This window comes from Leucopleurus acutus (assembly GCF_964270905.1).
Source record: "Leucopleurus acutus genome assembly, chromosome: 19".
NCBI classification, from domain to species: domain Eukaryota; kingdom Metazoa; phylum Chordata; class Mammalia; order Artiodactyla; family Delphinidae; genus Leucopleurus; species Leucopleurus acutus.
This window is the reverse complement of record NC_139161.1, coordinates 23,894,551-23,920,831: the sequence shown is the minus strand read 5'-3', so window position 1 is coordinate 23,920,831 and position 26,281 is coordinate 23,894,551. Positions and strand designations below refer to the sequence as shown.

At 40.7% G+C, this 26,281-nt stretch overlaps 1 protein-coding gene across 1 annotated transcript in view; it reads right to left on the bottom strand.

Moving 5' to 3' along the window:
• Nucleotides 1–26,281, bottom strand: part of KAT7 (lysine acetyltransferase 7) — a 31,544-nt gene extending 5,263 nt beyond the window's left edge. The window contains exons 1-12 of the mRNA XM_082860730.1: nucleotides 26,177–26,281; nucleotides 23,352–23,499; nucleotides 20,943–21,119; nucleotides 19,482–19,721; nucleotides 13,818–13,900; nucleotides 10,545–10,634; nucleotides 9,028–9,126; nucleotides 6,266–6,376; nucleotides 4,468–4,659; nucleotides 1,946–2,035; nucleotides 1,574–1,714; nucleotides 381–474 (exon numbers count right to left, since the gene is read on the bottom strand). Coding sequence (XP_082716856.1) covers nucleotides 381–474; nucleotides 1,574–1,714; nucleotides 1,946–2,035; nucleotides 4,468–4,659; nucleotides 6,266–6,376; nucleotides 9,028–9,126; nucleotides 10,545–10,634; nucleotides 13,818–13,900; nucleotides 19,482–19,721; nucleotides 20,943–21,119; nucleotides 23,352–23,499; nucleotides 26,177–26,191 — 1,480 coding nt within the window. The 5' untranslated portion in view covers nucleotides 26,192–26,281. The remainder of the gene's footprint in view (nucleotides 1–380; nucleotides 475–1,573; nucleotides 1,715–1,945; nucleotides 2,036–4,467; nucleotides 4,660–6,265; nucleotides 6,377–9,027; nucleotides 9,127–10,544; nucleotides 10,635–13,817; nucleotides 13,901–19,481; nucleotides 19,722–20,942; nucleotides 21,120–23,351; nucleotides 23,500–26,176) is intronic.

Genomic DNA, 26,281 nt, shown 5'->3' with positions numbered 1-26,281 from the left:
CATGATTAATGAGACGACTGCCTCTAGACAAAAGCTTACAAAACTAAAATTCCTAACACCCAAGAACAAATTTGAAGCCTTATGCATGTATGTGCTGTCGGTAAGTCTCAAACTGGGGTAATCCTAAAGAGCTTACTTTACTATCCTCTATATCTCCCACCATTAGGTACCAACTCAGGGTCCTGTATTCATTTGAGTGTTCAATGTGTATCAGGCCAACTGACAATGTTCAGGTTTCTTCCACTTACTCATTCACTTAATACCAGTGTAATTCCACTACATGCCAGGAACTGTATAGACAGATCACAGGACAAAAGGACAAACAACAATATTCACATGGTCCCTGCTTGTGGAACTTATGACTTTCCTGTTTCACTTACTGAAATCAATGAGCATCTTGCCATAGCCCTGTCTCATGTACTGAGGCATGGTAAGGATACAGGATACATTGTAGTTGAGGAATGAATTCTTTTCCTAAAATCAAGAGCAAACAGATGAGTGGGTCATGAGAATTTGGAACCAAAGGTATCAGCAGTCCCACAGATACAAAACAAGGTTGCTTGCAAAATATATGCTAACTAGTCCTGAGGAGTGGCTGTCAGGCTCACAGTTGGTACATCCACACCCTTTATGATGATCCCAGGGTTTCCCTAGCTCTAAGATTTCCAGTCTCATCTTAAGGGGGCTGACTCTGGGTTCCTTACAGGCACAGAGCAAGGCAAGAAGGTTTAGAATGCTGAGTCAGTCTAGAGCAGCCCTCTTTAAAAGCAGTATTTCAAAAGAGTGTTGCCTACTGGAGAAGGGAGGGAATCCAAACAGTAAGTCTCCATTCTGGAAGGGGGTCAAAACACAATTAAATCACATACTGCATGATTCCATTTATGTGAAATGTCCAGAACAGGCAAATTGATAGAGACAGTGGGGCTGGGAGGGAATGAGTGGAAATGAGGAGTGACTACTTATGAGTATGGGGTTTCTTACTGGGGTAACAAAAACTGATGGTGGTGACTGCCAGGTGGTTGCACAACTCTGTGAACATGCTAAAAACCACTACACCACACACTTTAAATGAGTGAATTGTATGGTAGGGGAATTATATTTCAATAAAGTTGTTATATTAAAAAGTCATAAGCAAAATCTGGCCTTGAGTCTTTAAAGGCACAGTGGTGTTATCAACTGAAGGAGCCCAGCTAGAAAACCAGGCAAAAGGAACATATTCCTGGTTTTAAGCTAACACCACAGAGAAGAGCAAAGCCAGGAGAGCTGGTTGGCTTGACTACAAGATGTGGGCTTGTGGGTTAGTAGGCAGGGCCCTGGCCATTAATTAATGGGCAGCTTCAATCCACAAGTCCAGAAATGAATAAATCAGAAGCTTTTAATAAAGAATTGCACATTTTCATTAAATAATCTTTGATACGTGGATTTCTACCCCACCCCCCGCCACCCTTTAAGAGAAGGGCTGTCATCATTGCCCAGGGAACTGCCTCTTTCCATCAGTGATCTGCGTCACCATATGCCAACATCAATCACCCTGCTCTGGTCATCAGCTTCTTAATCTCCAGATCCTGCTGACCTTGGAAAAATATCCAATCAGGTGACAACCAGTGTTGTCTGCTTCTGTCATAACATAGAACAGGAAGGGTTCCACATCATAATATAATGTCTTGTGGTCCAGAAAAAGCTTGGCCAACAGGCACAGGTTTTGGCAGTAGATCTGGAAGTAGAGAAACAACGTTTATGTGTGGGCCAGTGATTCTTATACTTATCAGATAAAGGCCTAAAATTTAAAGATCATACCATTATTGTTAATGAAGCAGAAATTGTGTATTTTGGCCAATAGAAGAGTTCTATCTTCTTTACAAGGTGAGATGGAGATAAAACAAATTTCTGAAACCTGTGAATGTACAACACTTTCACCCCTTTTTCTGATGTCAGCACTTTTTACCTTGTTTTTCTTGCCATCCACTTCAAACACAGAGATTGAACCTTTGCGATATATCTCATCTCCGGGTGGGTGTTTCCACACACACTTAGCCTGCAAGAGAATGGAATTCACATCAGAGAAACAAACCTTCCCAGTAAGAATGCTGCTCAAAAGGGAAAAGGAATCACAGGTCAAATTTAGTTAGCTGAGATGGACAGGTGGACAAACCTGAGAACATACAGCAAAACAGATTTTCTTTTTAGTGAAACAAATAAAGGTTTCTGAAGTCACTGCAATATATTTATGGTATTTTTATAGCAGTTTGGAACAGGTTTTCTGGATTATATTCTGGCACTGTTCCAACCCAGGAGATTAAAATCATCTACCACGTAAAAGCAAGATAAATAAAAAAAAATACCCCTAGCTTATTATAAAATGCCTTGTGCCAACAGGAAATTCTTAAGCAGCTTATTTCCAGCAGCTGAGAGTTGCTAGGTAAAGGTACTCTCACCTTTACCAGAAACTTCTCATTACCACCTAAACCATTATGGTCTTCTTTTTTTCAGATTAGAAAACAGACCCAGTGATAAAAACCATGCCCCCCTCTCCAAGTGTTCCGTTTGTTATACTGTAATGAAATAGGAGCATGTCCTTCTGTGGCTTAAAAAAAAAAAAAAAGGCAAGGAAGCCTGGTTGAGCAGCAGGAAGCAGGGGGAGCGGAGGAGGGAGGAAGACAGGACAACGGACACTGACTTGGCCACAAGGGAGCACAAGGTACTACTTTCCTCACCCTCAATTGCTAATAGATTTAATGCAGCCGGGAAGCCACTGCTGTAAATGGGTGAATTTTTAAAAGGTTTTATGTAAAATACTTTTAAAAATATCATTTAAAAGGCATATGTATATGGAATATTTTTTTATTAAATTTTATTGTGACTCTTTCGGTCAACTCAAGAATCATGCCCCAACTTGTCACATGTAAGGCCACATATGCAGTAACTGGTCTTGTTTCAAGAAAGCTCCACCTGTAGTTTGTTCCTATCTCCACCTCTCTATTCATGTTGGCTTTTCCCAACAATAAGCAAATGAACACCAATTATCTTTAGAAACAGAAGCCAAACTGTTGGCCAAATGGCCGAAGAAAGCCCATTTCTGTGATTGTGCCTAAAGCAATAGGGATCTTCAGACGTGTGAACTAAAATAGGTTTTTATTTCATGAAATTCAATTTTTGTAACTCATATGATACAGTAGAGAACCTCAAATATTCAGAATGTTTACTTGATCCTCAGATTTATCTAGGCCCTCTGTTTGCTCCCCCTACTACTATTTCTTGCCTTTTAGCTACTTCATTGGTTAGTGCCACTAAATAAACAGAAACAAAAAGAAAAAGGGCATAAATAGTAAGCAGTTCATATCAGTAAAAATACCAGTCTTTCACATAGCAAACCGTAAATGAGGTTATCTCCATGGTCTTCAATCATGGAGTCCAGTCCTCACTCATCACCCACCTGCCCTCCCTCCCCCTCCCCCTCCCCCCTCCCCACATCCTTCCCCACCCAGTCTAGTAGGAGCCTAGTGGGCTGGAGTCTAGAGGGCTTAATCAGCAGTGGCAGTGCTGGGCCACTACGTACTCCAGAGTTGGGAACACCAAAAAGCAGTTATCACCAAACTGGGGAGAAGAGTCTTATGACAGAAATCATAGGAAGTCTGGGTTATAGATTCTCAGCATGTGGAAATCCTGGGAAATAAAGACGGAAGGGGAAGGGAAAAGAGACACCCTAAAAGGCCTTAGAGCCACAATTACGTTGTGACTATGGAAATAAGAAAAAAGATAGGTTTCCCCACCTGACAGACTAATCTCCACCCCTGACCCTTCCCCATCCCTGCTCCATGGCAGAAATTCCCTTTAAGACAAGCCTTTTCATTCCATAACTAAGGAAAGAAAAATGGCTTAAAACTGCAAAATACCTAGTGAGCACATTTGTCAACAATAAAATCAGATTCAAGTGTTTATTCCTATTTTCACAGGAATAAGACGGTTCAGAAACCAGAAAACACTAAGCAACTCAAGGGAGGGGCTGACCTAAGGACCCATTCTGTTAATTTCATAATTTGTCTTTCTTAAGCAAGTGTTCATTTAACACACATTTATGGGGCATTAACTGCCCATGCTAGCTGCTGGGGATACAAAAGGTGAGTCAAGTCCCATTTCTGTCTAATGAAGGTCTATCTAATGAAGTCCATTTATTTTCATCTAGTTGAGACATAGAAAAACTGTGGGCAGAGGTAATTCACATCCCAAGGGAGAAACAGACAAGAGCAGGCAGCAAGAAAAAAGACAGGGAGATGAGTATGACAGGATGTGGTTAAGGGCCACCCAGGCTTGCCACAGGCTGTATATCCCGACTCTGAAATGTGGCTTTCAATTTCCTGTGCCTTCGTCCCATTTCTGTGGACCACTTAGAGGTGCTTAGATAGCTGTCTAAATCTAGAGATCCCACAGCTTATCACCACCATGGTCATGGACCCCCAAACAACTTACCATGTGTCGGCGGAGTATTGTTTGGCTCTTCATGTATTTTAAACAGAATTCACACATGTAAAGACGTCCCAGTCGTGCATATTCCTCAGGATAGGGAGAATGGTACCACGTATCAAGCTCATAGCGACCAAAAGCAATTGTTTTAATCATGTTGCTCCCCTCTGTGATTTGGCCTTGCAGCCTTAACTTCTCCTGTTGTAGACAAGAAATTAAGTCAAAGGAGGATTAGAATTGATCATTTCTGTTGTTGTTAAGCTGTGTGCACGCCACCATGCTAGGCTATAAGAAAAAAAAAATCAGATTTGGCTTCTATCTCACGAGAAACTTGCACTGAAGAGAACTACAGGAGCATAGATAACCAGAACTAGGAAGCTTACAGAAAATGTAACTATCTGCACAGCCCAGAGCACAGACCTCAATAGTGGCTTTTCTCTGCTCCCTGCCACACTCTGGGCCTCATCTCCTGAACAAGTCCTTGGTAAAATTTTATTTTTACCAGCCAGAACCAAACTGAATGATAAAAGGCAAATCTATCACAAATACTCCCTACACCTTTACGAAACATTCTAAAACTAAACAAAAGATTCTCTAGAATGTGCTTTACATATCTGCAGCTTTTATAAAGCTGCGAGGATCTTCATGACATACAGCCATGGCAGCCATCCTCTCAACTTAGGTCCTTTAAAAAATATTTTTGAAAGAGGGATGATGCTTTAATTCTGGAACCTAAAGCTAGAAAGTAGAAGATATTTTGGGATGCCTGTGCCCACTCAGCGGCTATGAGTTGGCTACAGAAATAATTTTGAATAACCAGGTAAAGCGTTGTGAAAAGCTGACCTAGGAAATGCTCTGCTCCAGGGTAGGATAGAGAAAGCCAACAGCAGCAACCCAGGCTAGCCAAGGGCAGCTCTCAAACCCTGCCTCCCACAAAACTTGCAGCAAGTCTATTCGAGAATTTTTAAATAAAGTATTCAATATAATTTTTTTAAAGAGGAAGATGAAATTCACTTTACAAGCTAAATTTCCTTGAAGACATTCAATTCATTAAATCCGAGGTAAACTCAAGCACAATTCTTGTTTTTGGCAGCACTGTGCATCATGCGGGATCTTAGTTCCCAGACCAGGGATCAAACCCATGCCCCCTCCAGTGGAAGCACAGAGTCTTAACCACTGGACCACCAGGCAAGACCCCTCAATCACAATTTTCTTAAAGCAAAACTGTTGAAAATTCTGCTTAGGGAATCAAAACTAAATGGTAACTATAAATAAAAATCAGAAGAGGAAAATCTTAATACATGAAACTAGGCTGTGTCAAAGAATAATTTTCAAATATCTGACAACAACTGTGTCCATTATTCCTCTTCACCGTTCTCTTTATTCTTTTACAGCTGTAATGAAGGGCTGAGGCAACCCTGCAAAGAGGAGTTCCTGTTTAGGTTAAGAGGACAACAGAGAGGGGTTATCTCCCAGTCTAGAGGTTCTCGGAATTGCAAATGGCCCAGCTGACACAAAGGGATACCTGTTGTTTTACCCAGCTAACCACCGCCACAAAACAGGTCCTTCCAGGAGTTGAGGTGGGGAGGAAAAACTTTAAGGGACGAGGGAAGGGAGGAGGGGTAATTAATTTTAAATATGAATGGGAAGGAAGAAAGTCTCAAATAAGGATGGCTGGGGGAAGGGGAAAGAGTCAACCGGCAAGGTATATTTAATCCCCATCAAATTGACTGCTAATCATTTTTCTTGGCAGTTCCAAGTGCCCCTCACAAGTGGTCCTCAGCTTGGAGGTTTTACTACTCACCAGATCCTCTGAAGCCCGGGCTTGTGCTCTTCGGAAAAGGTCCAAGTCATACTCGCTAGTCAGGTTTTCCAAAAGAGGTTCCCGAGTGTTCCCATAGGTCTGCCTGTGTTCCTAGGAAAATAACCAGAGCGTGATACTCTCTGCTTCTAAGAACTTAATCTATTGCATTTCAATGGATGCCAACCAGAGGGCCAAGAACAACCATAAGCTATTTATTTAGTGCCTACTATTTGCTAGGCATTATACTAGGCACTAGGGATTGAGTACAAAATAAACTGTTTATCAGACAGGTTAATTCCAGAAGACACCCACTACCCACCCTAGTGAACCTGGAAAGGAAATGCTCTTATAATCTCTCCAAAAGTGAGTTTCATTCTTTGGAACTCTATGCTTCCATTTCTTTCTCTGAAAATGTGCACGACAATACAAAGAAATAAAATATAACAAACCCAAAGGCACTACCAATTCCTAGAATCCTAAAATCTGGAAGGAACCTTGGTGGATACTCCCCATTTAAAAACAAAACCAAATAAAAACTAGAATCTCTAAGCTTTCGAGTCTAAGATTTTAGACTGAATAAAATCTGCAGGTAGGAAGGGGCAGTTGGACTAAGCAGTCTTTTGTAAACTCTTTCACTTGAACTGCTGCAGCACCCACCACTACACGATCCACCAAAGGTACCGTAATGCTCCTACTTTAGAACTCCAGCCCAAGTGCACTGGAAAAAAGGCTGGCCTCTGAGAAATGTTTTACTCAATATTAAGCAAGAACAAGGGACAGAACAGACACAGAAAATTAGAATCATAGAAATAATCCAGTTTTAAATAAGTAACAAATCTTACCATGGCAGTCACTACACAAATATCCTTTCACAAGAAAGAAATTCCACAGGGGAAACTTCGCTTTTAACCTTTGATTCTAGCCCTTCCCACTCCGTCCTAGACTCCACCTCCTACCCAGAGAACAGAAGATAATGGTTGTTAAGAGGAGCAGATGGCTCATCCCAGGAAGAACTCAGTAGACTTCGCTCATATATTATCATATGAAGAAACCACTCACCAGCATCTATTAAAATTTCTTCCGCTTAATCTGAAATTAAAATTTCTTCCGCTTAATCTGGGCCCATCTGATGGATATCTTTTTTAATTTGGGCTGTTATCTAATACTTGGGTTTTAAGTATAAGTTATTTCTTCTAGTTTCATGAATTTTTTTTAAAAAGCTTTAAAAAATCCTATCCAGCATTTTTACCAGGAAGGTTCAGTCCAAATAACCTAGCCCAAACTAGTGGAAAGCAAATGTAAGGTAAATTTCAGGAGGTTTTACTTCAGACACTCTCTCTACCTGTATGATTCTGGGAAAATTACCTCTCTAAATCTCAGTTTCCCATCTATAAAACAGGTGAAATACCATCCATCTTTGTAACAAAGATTATGGGAGCAACATAACCACAGTGCCTACCTAGCACATAAGCACTCAATAAATGGTATTATCATATTATTACACCTCTACCCAACTTGTAGATAAAAACACTGAACAAGACAGAGGGGAAACATACAACTTCCCCCCCACAGCCCATTTCTAGAGCCTTCCCTCTCTACAAACCCAGCACAGTCTGGAGCAGGTGTTTAGCTACAAACTCACCCCACAGCCTCCACACATCTCAAATTGGACCATCTCCATTTACTCGTAAGGGTATCATTTTTAAGACAGTGATGACTACCACACTGTCTTAAAAATGATACCCTTATGAGTAAATGGAGATGGTAGTAAATTTGCTACAAAAGCAAATACATAGTTGGGCATATTTCTGTCTTAATGAAGCCATGCTAAGTATTCACAAACCATACTTTTAATAATCTATTCTAATGACTAAGTAAACAAAGAGTCCAACTCCATGAAAAAATAAAAATACACATCAGAAGAAGATGCCAAAACATTAACAGTGGTTTATATCTGGGAGGGTGATTTTTTTTTAAATTTTTCTTTTCTATAGTTGGTATTTTCAAAGTAAACGCTATGAAGATATTTATAATAAATCTTTACTTAAAAATTAATATTTTGTGCAAAAAAATTTTGGAAGAATTTTTAATAAAATGGGAAATCAGCTTAAGATAGGTAAATGAAAACACAGAATTAAAAGCTATACTTATAATAATATCCAAACTATGTAAATAAGGCATTGTAAAAAGCTAGAAAGTTTTATCTCAAAATGCTAGCTTATTTTTAGGTTATTTTTAGGTAGTAGGATTAGTGTTTATTTCTGAATACTTTCCTTAATTTTTCTATATTTTTTATTACAAACGTGCACTACTTTTAAAACTAGAAAAATAAATGAAAACACTACAAAAAGACCTATTATACAATGCATCACCCAATTAATACCTTTTATCATGTAGGTATTTTATTCTTCCATTACAGGAAATGCACTACTGCTTAGCTTGAATACTCTTCCTTACACAGACATCTCCAACATCATGGTATTTGTTCGAGCGGGTAAATTTAACCCTTTAAACCTAAAGTGAGGTTTACAAACTAAAGGATTCAATTTTTTTTCATCTAAATTCTAACAGTATTTTGTTTTTCGAGGACTCCCAGTTCCATTCTTATTGGGGAATTATATATAGTGAACTCTAACTGCCAGAGTCCTGTTACTTACAGAGCATACCAAATGGCAAATGTGAAAAGCAGAATCTTAGTAACCAAAAGGAATCAAATGTGATAGCAAGAGTTCATGGTAATTAAATATTTAACTTTTTCTCACCATATATTTCTCTTTCTGTTCTTTGCTCAGCCCAGAATTTCTTTTCTTCCTGAGTTCAGCAACCTTTTCCTTATATCGCAACTGCCTCTCTGTTGGTGCCTAAAAAGAAGGAGAAAATTGAGAAGTTAGCTAGAAAACTCATTATGTAATTAAGTTTCTAAATGAAAGTAACATACACCAAAGAAGGGGTGGGGGGGAGGGGTGGGGCGCCAGATGCATTACGGGCACCCTGTGAATAATGCGGTAATTTTAAAACTCTAAATGGGGTTCCCTCATTACCTAGAACACTACCCTGTCAGTTAATACGAGCTCAGGAAATGTATAATACTTTAATATTGATCCAAACAGAATATAAACTAAGGATGGAAGCAACGGGAATAAGAGATCATTTCAATTCAATAGGCATTTACTGAATGCTTACAGTTTTCCAAGTACTGATACGAAAATGAATAAAAATTTAAAAACTGATTTAGAACCCAAGATAGACAATGAAGACAAGTGTAGAGTGCTTTTACCTGCCAAGCACTGGGAACAGGTACTTTACATGCATAATTTAGCTGACTACACTGCCAGGTAGGTATTATTCAAGGAAATAAAGTTTAGGGAGGTTAGCTGACCTGCCCAAGACCACACAGCTAGAGTAACAGAATCGCCGTATTCAAATCCAGATCTGTTTGGCTCCAAAGTCAAACTTCTCCCTCATCACCGTGCCTCCTCTGCTATCCACTTATAATCTAACCACAGAAACAGACATCCATATGATGAGCTATGTGTATATAATACGTGCCAAAGGCTAAACTTACAATCTGAGAACATTGCAAATAGGAATACATGAGGAAGAAATTCATTACGGTAGAAGATTTGGGAAGAATTCCTACAACAGCTAAGAGTTGCACAAGGCCTTGAAGGAGAAACACAATCTATTCTTGGTATAAGTATAGAGTTCTAGGGAGAAAAACAGCAAGAGAAAGACCAAAGGCATTCAGGGGGAACAAGGAATTAAATGTAATCAATGGGCATGAATGTTCAGAGAGGCAGAAAGATTAGAGCGAAGCACCATCTTGGAATCCAACAGAAAAGAGAAGCAGAAGAAAACTGACATAAACAACAAGCGTCAAATGCTAAGGAAGTTACTGGTGACATTGGAAACATACCACCAGAGCAGAGGGGCCTGAAAGTAAATTATAATGGGTTAGAAAATGGATGCAAATAAGGAAATAGAGCAGCAAGTATAATCTTTCAAATAATCAAGATCACCTATTATTACTAATATTATTATTAATATTATTATTATTATTCTAAGTAGCACGATCCCTTCTTTTATGAGGTAGAAGTTTTTTTCTTGAAAATTCACTATTTGGAAAAAGTACGATTCTAAGTTTATGACTGAAGACCAGTTAGCCAGACACAGCATAGAAAACGAGGCATGGATATACCTAAAGACCATGACAGGGCAGAGGAGATCCAAGACTTGGCTCTCCAACTGTAAATGGCCAGAGCTTTAACAAGGCCCATACCTGGTGCCTGGTTGCATGCCTGTTGTTGTCATCTTGCCTGTGGGACAGCATCCTTTCTTCTATCTGCTTATCCCGGCTCTGTGCTCTCACCTGCAACCATCAACAACGTCAATCAATCCACCTGCCTCTAAGACTATGTTTACTTAAAGTGCAAGAATACAATAGTAATCCCTTGAAGTTACACTGTACTTTTACTTTCAAAGGGTCTTCACATTTAGTATCACAATCTCTATAAGAAATAGATAAGGCAAGCTTCACATTCTGTTTTCTCAGCCATTATCTGAGAATCAGAGAAGTGAAATAATTACAGCTAGGTGGTGGTAAAGCTAAGATTTTAAGTAAGTCTGATGACTCTGAGCCTCTGTACTCGTTCCATTGTGCAACAGTATGTGTGAGGAAGTGCAAGAACAGAGTAAAGAAGTACAAAGAAAAGGTTAGATACTTGGGATCAAGTCTATAGAGAAACTTAACTCTGTAGTTATGACCTTAGACAAATCACATTGGCTCTCCAAGTCTCAAATTCATCTTCTGGGCAGTGAGGACTCATATCCAACTCCCTATTCTACATCAACACTAAAACTCAGCACGGTCAAAACAGAGTGACTGACACTCTCCCACAAATCTGCTCCACCCCAAATCTTCCCTGTAGCAATAAATAGCAACACTTTCTAAACAACTGATCAGGTCAAAAACGTGAACGTCATGCTTGATTGTTCTCTTTCTCTCCCACCTCACAATGAATTCATCAGCAACTCTATCAGGCTGCCCCCCTCCAAAACATATCCTGAGTCCAACCAATTCTGACCATCTCCACTGACAATGACACTAAACCAAGCCACCATCTACTGCCTAAGCCTCAGACACAGCCTATCTACCCTGTGTCAACTCTTGCCCCCTCCAGTCCACTCTCCACATACCAGCAAGCTGTGATTTTTAAACAGTGTTTATGATATTACACCACGCCTCTGTTAAAGCCCTTCGAATGCCTCCCACGGCCGTCAGAACACAGGCATACTCCTTTTGCCAAGGCCTACAGGTCCTTCATGATATGGATCCTGCTTCTTCACTTCCCATCACGTTCCAGCCACACTGGCCTACTTTCCACCCTTCAAATGCAACCGTTTATCCCTGTCTCACGGCCTTTGTGTTTGCCCATACTTCTCCTCAGGACCTAGACACAACTAACTAACTGCCTCTTTGCCGTCACCCATGGCTCAGATAAAATGTCTTTCTCCACAGCCCAAGCAAAAGCACTGCCAAACCCTGTCACCCCCAAAACAGTCACTCTGTTTAACCTTTTCATTTCTCACAGCATTACCACTACACGAAATTCTTAACTGCTTACTAATTTTATATGTTGATTTTACCTTCCCCCATGAAAATGTAAACTCATTGAATTCAGTCTTTTGACTGAATATAAAATGGTAATATCACTGATTGCAATCATTTACTGGAAAACTCAGAGTAATTCTGTACATGCAAGTACTTTAAAAACTCTGGGTTTTTAGTAAATGTGAGGAATTAGCCTCATCTTTCCATCTGGGATTCTAAATGTAATAAAAATATGTATCTTTCAGAAATTCTCCTGATCCGCACAAGCACATGGTCCAGTAGTAAAGATGGATCATGCTGAGCCTGATTCCCCTTGTGAAAAAGAGCACAAAAGAGGAAAGTACAGGAAATGCGTTCCTTTTTTCAGAATTTTCTTCCCCACACTGAAAATTTTCTTTTTCTTTTCTTTCTTTTTTTTTTTTTTGCGGTACGCGGGCCTCTCACTATTGTGGCCTCTCCCGTTGCAGAGCACAGGCTCCGGACGCGCAGGCTCAGCGGCCATGGCTCACGGGCCCAGCCGCTCCACGGCACGTGGGATCCTCCCGGACTGGAGCACGAACCCGTGTCCCCTGCATCGGCAGGCGGACTCTCAACCACTGCGCCACCAGGGAAGCCCTCTTTTTCTTTTTTAAAAATAAATTGCTTAAGGCAACATGTTCATACTGCTATTAGCCAACAATTTAAAAAGTTATACCTTAAGAAGACTTTTATGTAAAACCATCCATAGTATCAGATCGTTATATTTAAAGACAAGTGGTAACGGACAACTCTAAAAAACCAGAGTTCACAGTTATTTTCAGAGAAAGAAGCACCTAATGACTTGTCAGCTTCTGATGCAGATGTTGGAAGAGCTGTTCCTGTTTTGATCTGGTCTCACACTAATGGGAAGATAATGGGAAGACCTACCACTTCTACAGAGAACAGAAGAAACTGCCTTGCTTATATTAGAGATCTGAGATGAAGGAAGATAAGAGTAAGTATCCACAACCTCAAAATCCACGTAAGCATTGAAAGTATACTACTTTGCTGAAAGACTACACACAACACAGAACGAAACTTTCCCTCCTGTGGTCTACTTGTAAATAAGAGAACATATTTCTGAATCAGGGAGAATTAATGTTAGCTGGGGAATCTCATTTTTCTCAGGAGGAAACTGGCCCAAACAGGAATAAACCTGTTATCCTGGCCTTCTTAGCAAAATAACAACTATAAAAACGACAATTAATACTTTGTTCTAACCAACTTGGGTAACCTGTCCAAATACTACCTGAGCAATGCATTTAATTAGTAACATTTTCAACTCCTGCTTGCCCATAATTAGTTTCTTGGTTCCTCCTTGGTAGCAACAACCCATGGAGAAACATACAAAATAGGATCTTAGGCTCTACTCCTAAATCCATTATTCCAAACCCCAAAGGTTATTTAGAACTATATTTTTCAAGAATGTAAGACAAGAATTAGCCAAGAGTAGGTATGATTGAGAGTAACAAAAAGAAAAGTATTTCACAGAAACAGACAAAGAAAGAGGAAAAGAATTTTGAAAAACTTTTAAAAAGCAAAATGTCCTCATAGATTTATAAGAAGAGAAACTAATGCATAAATATTGAGATCACATATTTATGCAAATTATTCCTTAGTGGAAAAGCAATCTTTGAAGATAATTTTCAACAGAAAATATCAAAGCACTTGGAGGATGATGTTCCAAATATTCCATAGATAATCTCATTGTTAATTTCTCTCAAAACACTCACTACGTAGAATAATTCATTTGTCTGTTTTTTTTTCTTAACACAGTTGTTTTTTATAATGTTTCCTCCTCTAGAATGTAAGAACATGGACCTTGCCCATTTTGTTCACACTGTATCCCCATTGTTTAGCAAAGTACCTGGCAAATGGTAAGCACTCAATAAGTATATGTTGAATAAATGACAATACAGTTACCTTGCATTCATCAGCTGAGAGATTATGATAGAGAGGGCATCCTGATATAGAGAAATGTCTCTCATGTTTTCCTGTAAGGTGTCCTGTTAAAGGAGGAAAAAACTTAATCTCAAGATGAAAGATTTAAGCTTGTAAAGTCATATTTTTCTCTACCTTTCTTTACGGTATCATTTTATCACATACATGTCTGATTACAGATTAAATCCATCAAAGGTAAGTGCTGTTAGGGTCATAACTTGCACCCACAATAATTTTTTTTCTTCCACAGGTTGGATCTAGCAATCTTTGAACACACTTGCATATATTCAGTATAAATTATAGTTCCTTCTTTTCTGATAATTCTTTCTCAAATTCCAAAATGTCATTAAGCCCATAAACTTATTTAAAAGGCACAAAGTTGGGCTTCCCTGGTGGCACAGTGGTTTAGAATCCGCCTGCCAATGCAGAGGACGCGGGTTCGAGCCCTGGTCCGGGAAGATCCCACATGCCACAGAGCAACTGAGCCCGTATGCCACAACTACTGAGTGTGTGCTCTACAGCCCGCGAGCCACAACTACTGAAGCCCGCGCGCCTAGAGCCTGTGCTCCGCAACAAGAGAAGCCACTGCAATGAGAAGCTCGCATACCACAAGGAAGAGTAGCCCCTGCTCACCGCAACTAGAGAAAGCCTGCGCACAGCAACGAAGACCCAATGCAGCCAAAAATAAATAAACAAATTTAAAGAAGTAAATAAAAATAAAAGGCACAAAGTTACAAGCAAGAATATTTTCTTCTGGTGGAATTTAACTTTCCTATGCTAAACTGACCAAGTCATATGTATAGTAAGTACTTTCCTTTCTGTTATGCAATGTTATCCAATCTGAATTGCACTTTTTTTTTTTTTTGGCTGTGTTGGGTCTTCGTTGCTGCGCGTGGGCTTTCTCTACTTGCGGTGAGCAGGAGCTACTCTTCATTGCGGTGCACGGGCTTCTCACTGCGGTGGCTTCTCTTGCTGTGGAAAATGGGCTCTAGGCACGCGGGCTTCAGTAGTTGTGGCATGTGGGCTCAGTAGCTGTGGCTCTCAGGCTCTAGAGCGCAGGCTCAGTAGTGTGGCACACAGGCTTAGATGCTCTGCAGCATGTGGGATACTCCTGGACCAGGGCTCGAACCTGTGTCCCCTGCATTGGCAGGTGGATTCTTAACCACTGTGCCATCAGGGAAGTCCTTTTTTTAAAAAAAAATTATTTATTTATTTTTGGCTGCGTTGGGTCTTCATTGCTGCGCATAGGCTTTCTATAGTTGTGGCAAGTGAGGGCTACTCTTCGTTGCGGTGCACAGGCTTCTCACTGCGGGTGGCTTCTCTTGTTGTGGAGCAGAGGCTCTAGGTGTGCGGGCTTCAACAGTTGCGGCACACAGGCTCAGTAGTTGTGACTCACGGGCTCTAGAGCACAGGCTCAGTAGATGTGGCGCATGGGCTTAGCTGCTCCATGGCATGTGGGATCTTCCTGGACCAGGGCTCGAACCTGTGTCCCCGGCATTGGCAGGCGGATTCTTAACCGCTTTGCCACCAGGGAAGCCCCTGAACTTCTTTCAAAAATCAAAAGAAACTTATGAAAAATGGAGAAGGAAGTGGCCTTTTCTATCATATAAGGAAACATACCTTGATAACTTTGGACCAGATTAAATATATTCATTCTTTTGGAGGGATGGCTGGTTTTGTTTAAAGATTTAGCCTTCTTCTATAATCAAACTTTTATATTATTCGTTCATTGATTCATTTATAAAATACATAATCAAACTTTTAATCAGGAAGTTTGCACAAGGCCCTCTTAAGAAGGGAAGATGAAGATATTAGGAAAAACAATACAGAAAGCTCATTTTATCTAAAGGGGTATCTCTTCATTTTTCTATTTCTCATGTGGTTTGTGAAAATACACAGAGAATTGATTATTTCATTTTTATATGTCCCTTCAATCAAAAGGTTTATCAAACACCTAAGATTGAGAGGGATGGTGAGCCAAGGCTAATGAGATAAAAAGATAAGTGAGCTAAGCTAAATTGCAAATCTACAAAAATCTTTATCTTTCTTGGGGTAAAGGAGACATTTAAAAGGGATTTAAAAATTATACAAGATTTACAGAGTAAGCTTTAAAGGGTAAAAACAGGGAATTCCCTGGTAGCCCAGTGGTCGGGGGCTCCGTGCTCTCACTGCCAAGGGCCTGGGTTTGATCCCTGGTCGGGGAACTAAGATCCCACAAGCCTTGCAGCACAGCCAAAAAATAAATAAATAAAGGGTAAAAACAGTCCAAGTACTGGGGGAGAGAGGAATTAATATACGATATGCAGGCTGCCATGTCTCCAGGACTATATTATTTAAAACGTAATCTTAGAGATCCACACATTTATCTTAGACACAAAATACTACCCTCACTGATCAAACACTATGTACAAAATGTAAAGTATCATTGCTATGGCAAGCTTTTTAGATACTATGCATCTGTAACTTCTGAATATATTATTCAAGTTTGTTTTATTTTATAATATGTAAACTACAACCAATATGTCTATATTAAAAGTTTAAAAATGATAGCTGTTCTATTGACCTAGCAATTCCACTGCTATGAATTTATCCAACAGATTTTCTAGAGACACCAAAATACATACATACAAGGCTATCAATTACAGTACTGTTCAAAATAGCTTTAAGAAAAAAAAAGTTAAAAAATGAGAAACAATATAAATGTCAATCAATACAGGGCAATTTAAATAATTTCTGAACTTTCAATATAATGGAATTCTCTATATCCTTTAAACAGATGGACCTCTGAGTGCCAATAAATATCTAAGATGTCAAACCACTGTATATTTTCCTTTTTCTAAATAACAAAAAAAGAAATACATGTGCATATACACGTGTGCTATATATGTATAGAAACTTACCAGCATTCACAAAAAACTACCAATAGTAGTATTATATCTAGGGCATGGTTCTGGGGATATGAGTGAAGGAGAACTTTTACTTAGCACTCAAGACCTCCTGTAGGGTTTTAATTTTTCAAAAGCACATCCTACTTTCATACCAAAATTACCAAGAAAAAAAAAATTAACGACACTGTTTTGCCTAAGATGAAGAGTGGAACAGGATCCAGAATAATATTGGAAGCTCTGGTTCATACTTTTCAATCTTCGCCAATACATTAAAACCAAAAGTCAAGTAAACTTTCCTGTGATGCAGCAGATTTATACTTACCCTCTGGTCTCTACCACATTAAGGGTGCTGAGTCCAGGACATAAATAACACAGAATTAGTCCCCCACTCTAACCTCATTCTGGTCTGTCTCCTCCTCCCCATTCTGGTCTATCTGCTTCAGGTATATTGGCCCCTAAAGTATTCCTCAAAGGGACTTCCCTGGAGGTCCAGTGGTTAAGACTCCGTGCTCCCAGTGCAGAGGGCACGGGTTGATCCCTAGTCAGGGAACTAAGACCCTGCATGCTGCACGGCGCAGCACCCCCAACCCTCCCAAAAAAATACTCCTCAAAGTGGTTAAGCATTCTCCTGCCCCAGACCCTGTGCACTTGCTGTTCCCTCTACCATAATGCTTATCCCCCAGATACTCAAATGGTTCACTCTCTCACTTATCTCAGGTTTCTGCTCAAATATCAGCATATCAGAGTGGCTTTCCCAACTCACACACGCTTGTATGTGCGGTATCCTACTCTTCACAGCATACATCTCCAGTTGATGTATTACACATCTGTTTTGCCTTCCCCAGTTAGACTATAAGCTACATGAGGGTAGGGAATTTGACATGTTCACAACTCCACCCCCAGAATTTAAAACAGTCAATAAGTATTGAATGACTGATTACACATAGTACATAAAATAAAAGTAACGATCTAAGGATGCGTGGATACCAACAAGCAGAGCTGAGGAAAATTCCTTCTCCTGCTGTGTGGCAATGAGATCCTCTTACTGTCTGAAAGCATATTAGCTATCTGTTGTACTAGTGTTTATATACTGTCTATTCTTAGTTTTTCATTATTTATCTCAAGGAAATTGATTTAGGCCTGAAACAACTACCTTGAGTAACAACTGGTATAGTGTTCAGGGGAACTTTTGCTTTACTTATGCATTTTGATGGCTTGAAATTACCTAAGAAACTGCTGCTAAGACCAGGAAAGGATCCAAATAAATAAAATACTAGGGAAAATGTACTGGTGGTCTGCAAAGCAGCAACTTACTCTGTTCTACTTTTTTTTTTTTTTTTTTCTGTTCTACTTTTTTTCTGAACCTGGTGGCCACATTCAATGGCTAAATTTTATTTATTTATTTATTCATTTTTGGCTGTGTTGGGTCTTTGTTGTGGTGTGTGTGCTTCTCATTGCGGCAGCTTCTCTTGCTGTGGAGCACGGGCTGTAGGCATGCGAGCTTCAGTAGTTGTGGCACACGGGCTCTGCAGTTGTGGCTCGCAGGCTCTGGAGTGCAGGCTCAGTAGCTGTGGAGCACAGGCTTAGGTGCCCTGTGGCATGTAGGATCTTCCCAAACCAGGGCTCAAACCCGTGTCCCCTGAATCGGCAGGTGGATTCTTAACCACTGCGCCACCAGGGAAGTCCCCAAAGGCTAAATTTGTAGATAGAAAGAGAGGCCCCTTATCTTCCAATCAGCACCTTTCAACTCTAGACAAAAGCTTAGCCCAACATTTGCACCTAATCTCAGTTAAGGAGCACAAATAAGGTTTTTAAACCATTACTAGAATCCCTCAGTAAGGGGGAAAAATAAGTCATAAGAAAATAATGAAATATTCATCTATCTGTGAAGAAATGCTTATCTAGTTTATACTTACTAAAGCACACAAAGCCACAAGACCTAAAATTACAGAAGTCACAAAAGGCCAGGGTCTCACCTGTACTCCTTACCTTCAGAACCTCTTGACCAAAAAAATCTGTTTTTCTCATTTCCTTAATAGCTATGGCCATACAACCATTATTCATCACTAACTCACAGTCTATTAGTCCTCAGTAAGCTTGAACGAAGCACCGCACAATGAGATATTTAGAGATAACTGGTTTTTCTGTTTTGTTTTTGCTGGAAAAATGAGAGAATTTTTCACTGGGAAAAGCTCTCAATAAACTGAATGGCCCATCACAGTTAATTTCCTTGTAACCAAATCTGTTACTATGGATACGAGGCCAAGAAGCAGAGATGCTTTTTTTTTTTGGCTGCGTTGGGTCTTCATTGCTTCGCGCGGGCTTTCTCTAGATGCAGAGAGCAGGGGCTACTCTTCCCGTGGTGTGCGGGCTTCTCATTGCGATGGCTTCTCTTGTTGCAGAGCATGGGCTCTATGCATGCAGGCTTTGGCAGTTGCGGCTTGCGGGCTCTAGAGTGTAGGCTCAGTAGTTGTGGCGCACGGGCTTAGGTGCTCCGCGGCACGTGGGATCTTACCGGACCAGGGCTGCAACCCATGTCCCCTGCAATGGCGGGAGGATTCTTAACCACTGCGCCACCAGGGAAGTCCCAAAGATGCTTTTATTCAAGCAGGCAATTCAGAGTTATTCTGAGGAGTGATCACTGAAGAGCCTAAGAAGCTAAGTCGCAATGGAACACTGAACATTTCTGGGTGATCCTAATTCCAGAGGGAGAGAGAACCACATATCACAGGGTGTCATGAGGCTTGGGCACACTTACCTAGGGAGTTACAGCCTGGTGTAGGACACTTCATATTGAAATTGTAGCTTTCATGGAAGCGGCGGCGCTTGGGGCGATGAGAGAGATCACTGCCTGAGTCCTTCAAGGACATGTCCTTGGCAATGCTCTCATCGTGAGAAACGTTGGGGCTGGAGATGTCTATATCAGATTCGGAAGAAGGGGCATTTCCAGTTGGCGTTCGAGGTGGAGACTCATCGTGATCAGCTGTATTTTTAGTTTCTAAAGTAAAAGCAATTGGTAGAACTCATGAATGGGGTTTATTTTATTTAGAGGGTTATTATATTCAGAAGAGCTTATGGGCTTTCCAAGACCCTCTTTCTACGATTTAACCAGTAACTTTTAGCCACTTATCTGCCATAAAACTAAATAGAAAATGAAGAGAAACTAATAACATCATTCCTCTTTTGCAACTTTAAATCCTGACTAAAATTCCATTTGGAGTTTACCTAATGCATTTTACTTATCTGTGTTTCTCCCAAGGCCCAAATCATGGGTAATCAAAACTGGATGGGAATAAATCTTTAAAAAACATTACCACCCCACTCTCCTTCCAGGAGATACACAGGATGGAAGATAAACGAAAATGGTTCTTTCTGGATGACACTGAACAGACTTGGTGTGAGACTATGAATGGACCTGACTAACTCTAAATTAGGGGTTGCAAACCAAATGCCTACCGGGGCTGAGCAAGGCCAAATCGAGAGCTGACTGTCCCTCTCAAGGGGACAACTACTACTCAGTTCCAGCCAATTATTACTGTGGTGAATGGCCACCTAATGTTCCCAGAGCTTTCCATTTTTTAAAAGAAACTAGTAACTCAGGTTTTTACATGAAATCTTTGTTTTTTCAAATACTGGCAACAAAACTTTTTTAAAAAAGTAAATACGGTTCCATCAAACCAGCTGACCAGACTTCCCTGGTGGTCTAGTGGTTAAGACTCCGCGCTTCCACTGCAGGGGCCGCCGGTTCCATCCCTGGTTGCGGAAGTTACACATGCCGTGGGGTGTTGGCAGGCTAAAAGCCTAAAGCTTTTCATCTAAGGCCTCTGGTTTGGGCTGCTGAATCACAACCTCAATACCTTACCATTCCCCATTACTGATGGGTCACTCCTCTTCAGAAATTCAGAGATAAATGGACTGACAAGCATGGCTGTAAGAAAATGTGCTTTAAGCCTTCTTCATCTGTGGGTAAGAGGTACCCAGTCCCTTTTGCCTACTGCAGGTCCAATCAAATATATTCCAGCTACTCTGGACCTCAAGAGTACTAGAGTACCAAACTTGACCTCAGCAAGACACAAAAAAGGAATCAGACACACCAGCATTCACCTAGCTGAATTTTGTATTGGGCATCTATCTATCTGCAGTGGCTCCAAGCCTCCCTTAAGAGGAAACTGACTAGACCCTCTCTGTAATGGGTCCAAATCATACCACACCCACTCACCTCTATCTGAAAAGTCAACCACTTGCTCAGTTTCTGAGCCAGATGAACGAGTCTGCCGAAGAGGGTATTTTTTCGGAGTCACTGGGGTAGGCTGCTGCTGACTACGGGTCACTCTCCTGGTAGAATAAGCAGGCTCCTCAGTGCCAAAAGACTGCAAATTTCGAACAGGACTGGAATCTGATCCCGATTTTTAAAAACAATAAAACAATTAAAGAAAAAAGAAGGAAATCTGTTTTATTTCCCAGTGGTATGACTTATTAGCACATAGGCCCTCCTCTCCATATTTCACAAAATCCAACAAATCCTCAAAATATCCATTTTATTGAACTAAATATAAGCAAAATACATCAGGTATAGAGATGCAATACAGCAAGGAATTAATAGTTTAGGCTCTGGAATCAAGACTGAACGTGATTCAATTCCACTTCATCATACTAACTAGCTGTGGCATCTTGGGCAAGTTAATCTCTCCAAGCCTGTTTCCTGATCTATAAAAAATGGGGCAGAACTAGTAGCATATTCCTCATACATTTTGTGTGAGAATACGTGGAATAATTCATGTAAGGCACCTAACACGATCCCTAGGTAGCTAAATCTAGTGCTTTATAAATACTAGCTACGTCCTCTCTTTCTTCCTTTATCTAACCCACCAGAAAACAGATGCTCTACTACTAAAGGTATATCAATATACGAATATTTCCTTTCCTTAAGGATCTCTTTTTTTTCTTCCTGATTACCCTATCTGATACCCTAAAGCAAAATAATATTAGATTCGTAAAGGGCAAGGCAAGACTACAACTTTTAAAATTCTTTTGGATAGAGAAGTCTATTCTGAAGCACCCAGTAGCCTTTTCTCACCTCTACTCTGATGACACTCAAAAAAGGAATAAAAGAAATTCAGAGCTAAAATTAAAGCATATTTTAATCAACAAAAAATCCTAACATGTATATCTTACAGATTCTTCAAAGAAGAAAACTGAAATTCTCCAACTCTTGTGTAAAAGTTAGCACACAGCTAGGTTTTCAGTTTGCATACCTCCAGGGGGCTCCATTCACAATGTACCCTTTAGAGAGGGTCATCTTACATGGACCACACTGTGAACGGTGCCCCATGGAGTTGTGCGACTCAGTGGTCATAAAGTATAACTAGAAAGAGACCTGGAGCTCGTGTAATTCCTAGCTATTTTGAATATTTACAACTTTCAGGTGTCCAGGGCATGACCAATTATACTTTCTAAGAACACTTATGCCCATTCCTTTGCATACACTGTACTCTCTACCTATAATAACACTTTCCCATCTTTCAACTTGTAAATTCCTACTAGATCCCGTAAGATTTCCATATCTGGGCTTCCATGGTACTCTATGCAAACCTCTCTCAGAGCCCGTTCCATAATGCATTACCATACCAGTTTACATCCCGAACTAAACTGTGAGCTCCTTGAGGGCAGGAAGTATGATTTTTCTATCATGGTATTCCAGTACATAGCATAGTACCTGAATTATAGTAGCCATTTATCAATATTCCCATTATGCCAAAAGATAAAACTTAAAAATTGAGAAATCAAGAGACAACATCTATACTTCAGCTCAAATATTAGATTCAAAAATAAAGTAAGGAACAGTTGCTGAGAATGTTCCCACTTTCTTGCTTGAAAGAAGAGATGTTTTTCTCTCATTTTGCAACATGCTTATACAAAGCACTAACCAAATCAACACTGTCTAAGCGCTCTAAGTATATTATATTTTCCCTCTTAACTTATTATCGCCTGTTGATCATCAGCTTTCTGTATTCATTACAACTTTCTTTCTTCCCCAGGGAATCCCAGAGCAGAGCCAAGAGGGTTTAGGGGTACCCTCCAAATCTAAGCCCAGATAGCTAATTGCACTAGAGAACCTTCCGACACCAAGATTCTCTGTTCTTTACTACCAAAGCAAAATTCTGGGTATTTACAATTGATAGTTAGGTCAACTATTTATATTTATTACCTGTACCTGACTATATTACAGAATTAAACGTGGCTTTAAAAGTATTGGGCCTCCTATAACAACAAGTTCAAGAGACTATTTTAAGTCCCTAGGCCTAAACCATTCTAACGAAAGTGAAAAGATAGCATTCTCATTTTACTGATAGGGAAACAGTAATCTATAAAAAATTAAATGACTCAGGACATACATGTGTCACACACCTATTAAACCAGACATAGTTCCTCTGGGTCTACAAATTGGACAGTACCCCCAACAGAACCATTTTTAAAAACCTGATACTTCGCAGTCATTTACTCTGCATTTTACCAGATTCTGTCATCAACATCAAGACATGGGACCAGTTTCCACAGTAACTAGCACCATAATGTGATGTCCAGTCAGCTGTGAGGTGTGGTCAGGAAGAAGGAAGCCGCCTTTTACCTTGGGAACTCTGGCTTAGTCGGGCTGAGGAGCGGGTGACTCGGGCAGATCGCCGGGATGTGCCGTCACTCTCTGAACTGTCTGTGTGCTCGAGATCTGTAGAAAAATCGGAATCTTCGGTTCCATCTGAACTACTGCCTGCATTCCTCTGTAACACCATAGATCCAAACATTAGCACAGAAACATTTACTCTGTGGGTCTGAATTAACACTGGGAAAAAAACGAACTGTGATACTGAAAACACCAAGTTCAAACCTAAGAAAGGATTCCACAGACAACTTCTTTATTTAGAGCATTTAAATGAAACAACCTACAAATAATGCACCCTTATTAAATAAACACAGAAAGAGAATTCTTACTGTATTATCGTTAATTCTGAAACAAGTCCATCTGGAGGTCAGTACCACAAACTGGAAAGTACTCTACTCAAAACAGATCGGTTGACATAACCATGTACTTACAGAAAGTCCAGAGTAATGAGAAAAATGTTAGTACTAGACCCCACTGAAATTCAGAGTAGCTTTTGTACAAAGTCTCCATCAACAGCTATTACATTTTTAAAAACTACACACTAATTCAAAATGTCATGGTCCACAACACTGATCCCAAAAGAACTTAAGGAGAAAAAGAGTAACATTCTTCTTTCTTATCTACTTTTGAAGTTTCTCCACATGAATGGCAGAAGTGCTTTAAGAAAGCGGGGAAGGGAGCGGCTTGCACATGAAGACTCATAGGTATGCAAAAACAAAAGGTTTTTAAAAATCATCTTTTAGGGCTTCCCTGGTGGCGCAGTGGTTGAGAGTCTGCCTGCCGATGCAAGGGACACAGGTTCGTGCCCTGGTCCAGGAAGATCCCACATGCCGCGAAGCGGCTGGGCCCGTGAGCCATGGCCGCTGAGGCTGTGCGTCTGGAGCCTGTGCTCCGCAACGGGAGAGGCCACAACAGTGAGAGGCCCGCGTACCGCAAAAAAAAAAAAAAAAAAATCATCTTTTAAATAATTATTTGTCAATTGTTAGCCTCCTGAGGCATGATTAACCATAAAGATAACTTTTATCAACTGAGCATTAACACTATACCTTTTACTAAACCAGAAAGAGAAATGTATTTGCTAAAAGAATAAAAAACAAAAAAACACCAAAGTTTCAAATTACAAGTCCCCAATTCTTTATTCAAAACCCTCAGGACCAGCTGTATTTAGAATTCATAACTTTTTAGAATTTTGGAAAGGGAATAATTTGCATATATGCTGCAAATAACACCCTTTCTGCAGCAAAATATGTAAACAATCACACTAAATGAGACACATGAAAACTCAGGACAGTTTAGGACAGGTTTTGTCACCAAATAAGTTACTAGAAAATCTACATTTTCAAGAGCTCTTTGTATTTGGGAATTGAAGAAAGGGGACTGTGGGCCTATTCCAAGGCACCAGTACAATTCCTGCATTTGGTAAGCCTTAACATAAATACCACCTGTCAATGTACGTCATTTTAGGAGACATTAAAAAGTGTAAATATTTGAAAGCCTCTGTGAAGAGAAACATTTCTTCAGAAGTGAACAATACCACCCAATTTTCCAAATATTTCAAGTCTAATCTGCCCAGATAATGAGTGGAGGCCCCAGAGAGGGTCACAGAAAATTGACAGGATAAAAGGGGGAATCTTAAAGGTCATCTAGTCCAATTACCCAGATATTTGAATCCCTGATCATCTCTGACCATCCTTTCCTGGCTTGAGTGTAGAACTCAGTTCTTCTCTCTGGCTTTCACCAATCTACTTCTCATCTTATTCCAGAACAGACTTAATTGCTCTCCCACTTCTCTGACATTAAGCTTTGTACATTACTGCCAAGTAGAGAATTTACTAGATCCTTCTACAGTTATTTATATGTCTGTTTTCCCCATCAGACTCTGATTTCCTTAAGCCAGGGTTCACGTCTAATTAATTTCTGAATCCCCAGCAACCAGCACGTAGCAAGTAGTCAATAAGCATTTGTTGAACTGAATTAGATTTGTTCTGTAGTCCTGGCTCTGCCATTGCCTAATTGAGATGCTTGGGGCACTCCAATAAGCCTCTGTTTAGCTGAGAAAAGAAGGGATGGGAGTGTCCTTAGGTGATTTCATAAGTCCCATCTAATTCTACAAAGTTTCTGATTTTACGAACTGCATTTTCTAGGCGCTGTCCAACTAAGGAAACAATAATAATTACAGCTTAGGAGCAACAGGCCAGAGTGAGATCCCTTGGGAGTGGGCGCTGGTTCTCCACCACCCAGTCCTCTGCTTTGTTGTGTCCCCCGCGGGGAAAGGAAGGATGCTCCAAAACCCCGCCTCTCCTCCTATGAGCATCTCCAGACGGAAGAGAGGGGGATTCGTGCCACCCAATCGCGGCCCCGCTAAACCGCGCCCCCACAGGACAGACTGCCAAGCCCAGCCAATCAAGAGAAAAGGGATCGTTCTCTACCGCCAGTAGGAGAGCGGTGGGGCCGGGCCCAGACACCGCCCCCACACGCGGGGAGGTGACCGTTGAGCCCAAATGGGCGGTGTCACCAGCCAATCAATATGCTTCTAGACGTTTCAGCGACCAGTTAACGAGAAGAACGCCTCCGAGCCAGGCAAGCAGAGGGCGGGAATAGTTGCAAGCATAGGCCGAGGCCAGGGTCGGGCCCACATTTTTCTGTTGGGTATGGACAGAAGAGAGGGTTGCTGAGCTAGGTTCGGGGGAGCGGGAAGTTGGAATCCAACCACTGTGAGGCGTGGCCAACTGCGTCACGTTGCTCAAAAGACTGTCCTTAGAAACCCGCCATCCCTCCTGTCCCGTTCCTCTCACCTTCCTTCGCGGCATTGCCGGCGGCTGCGGCCCGACGGTTCCGATTCGGGCAGCGGCGGCAGCAGCAGTAGGAACGGTGGCTCCGGCGGGCTCCGTGGCGGCCTC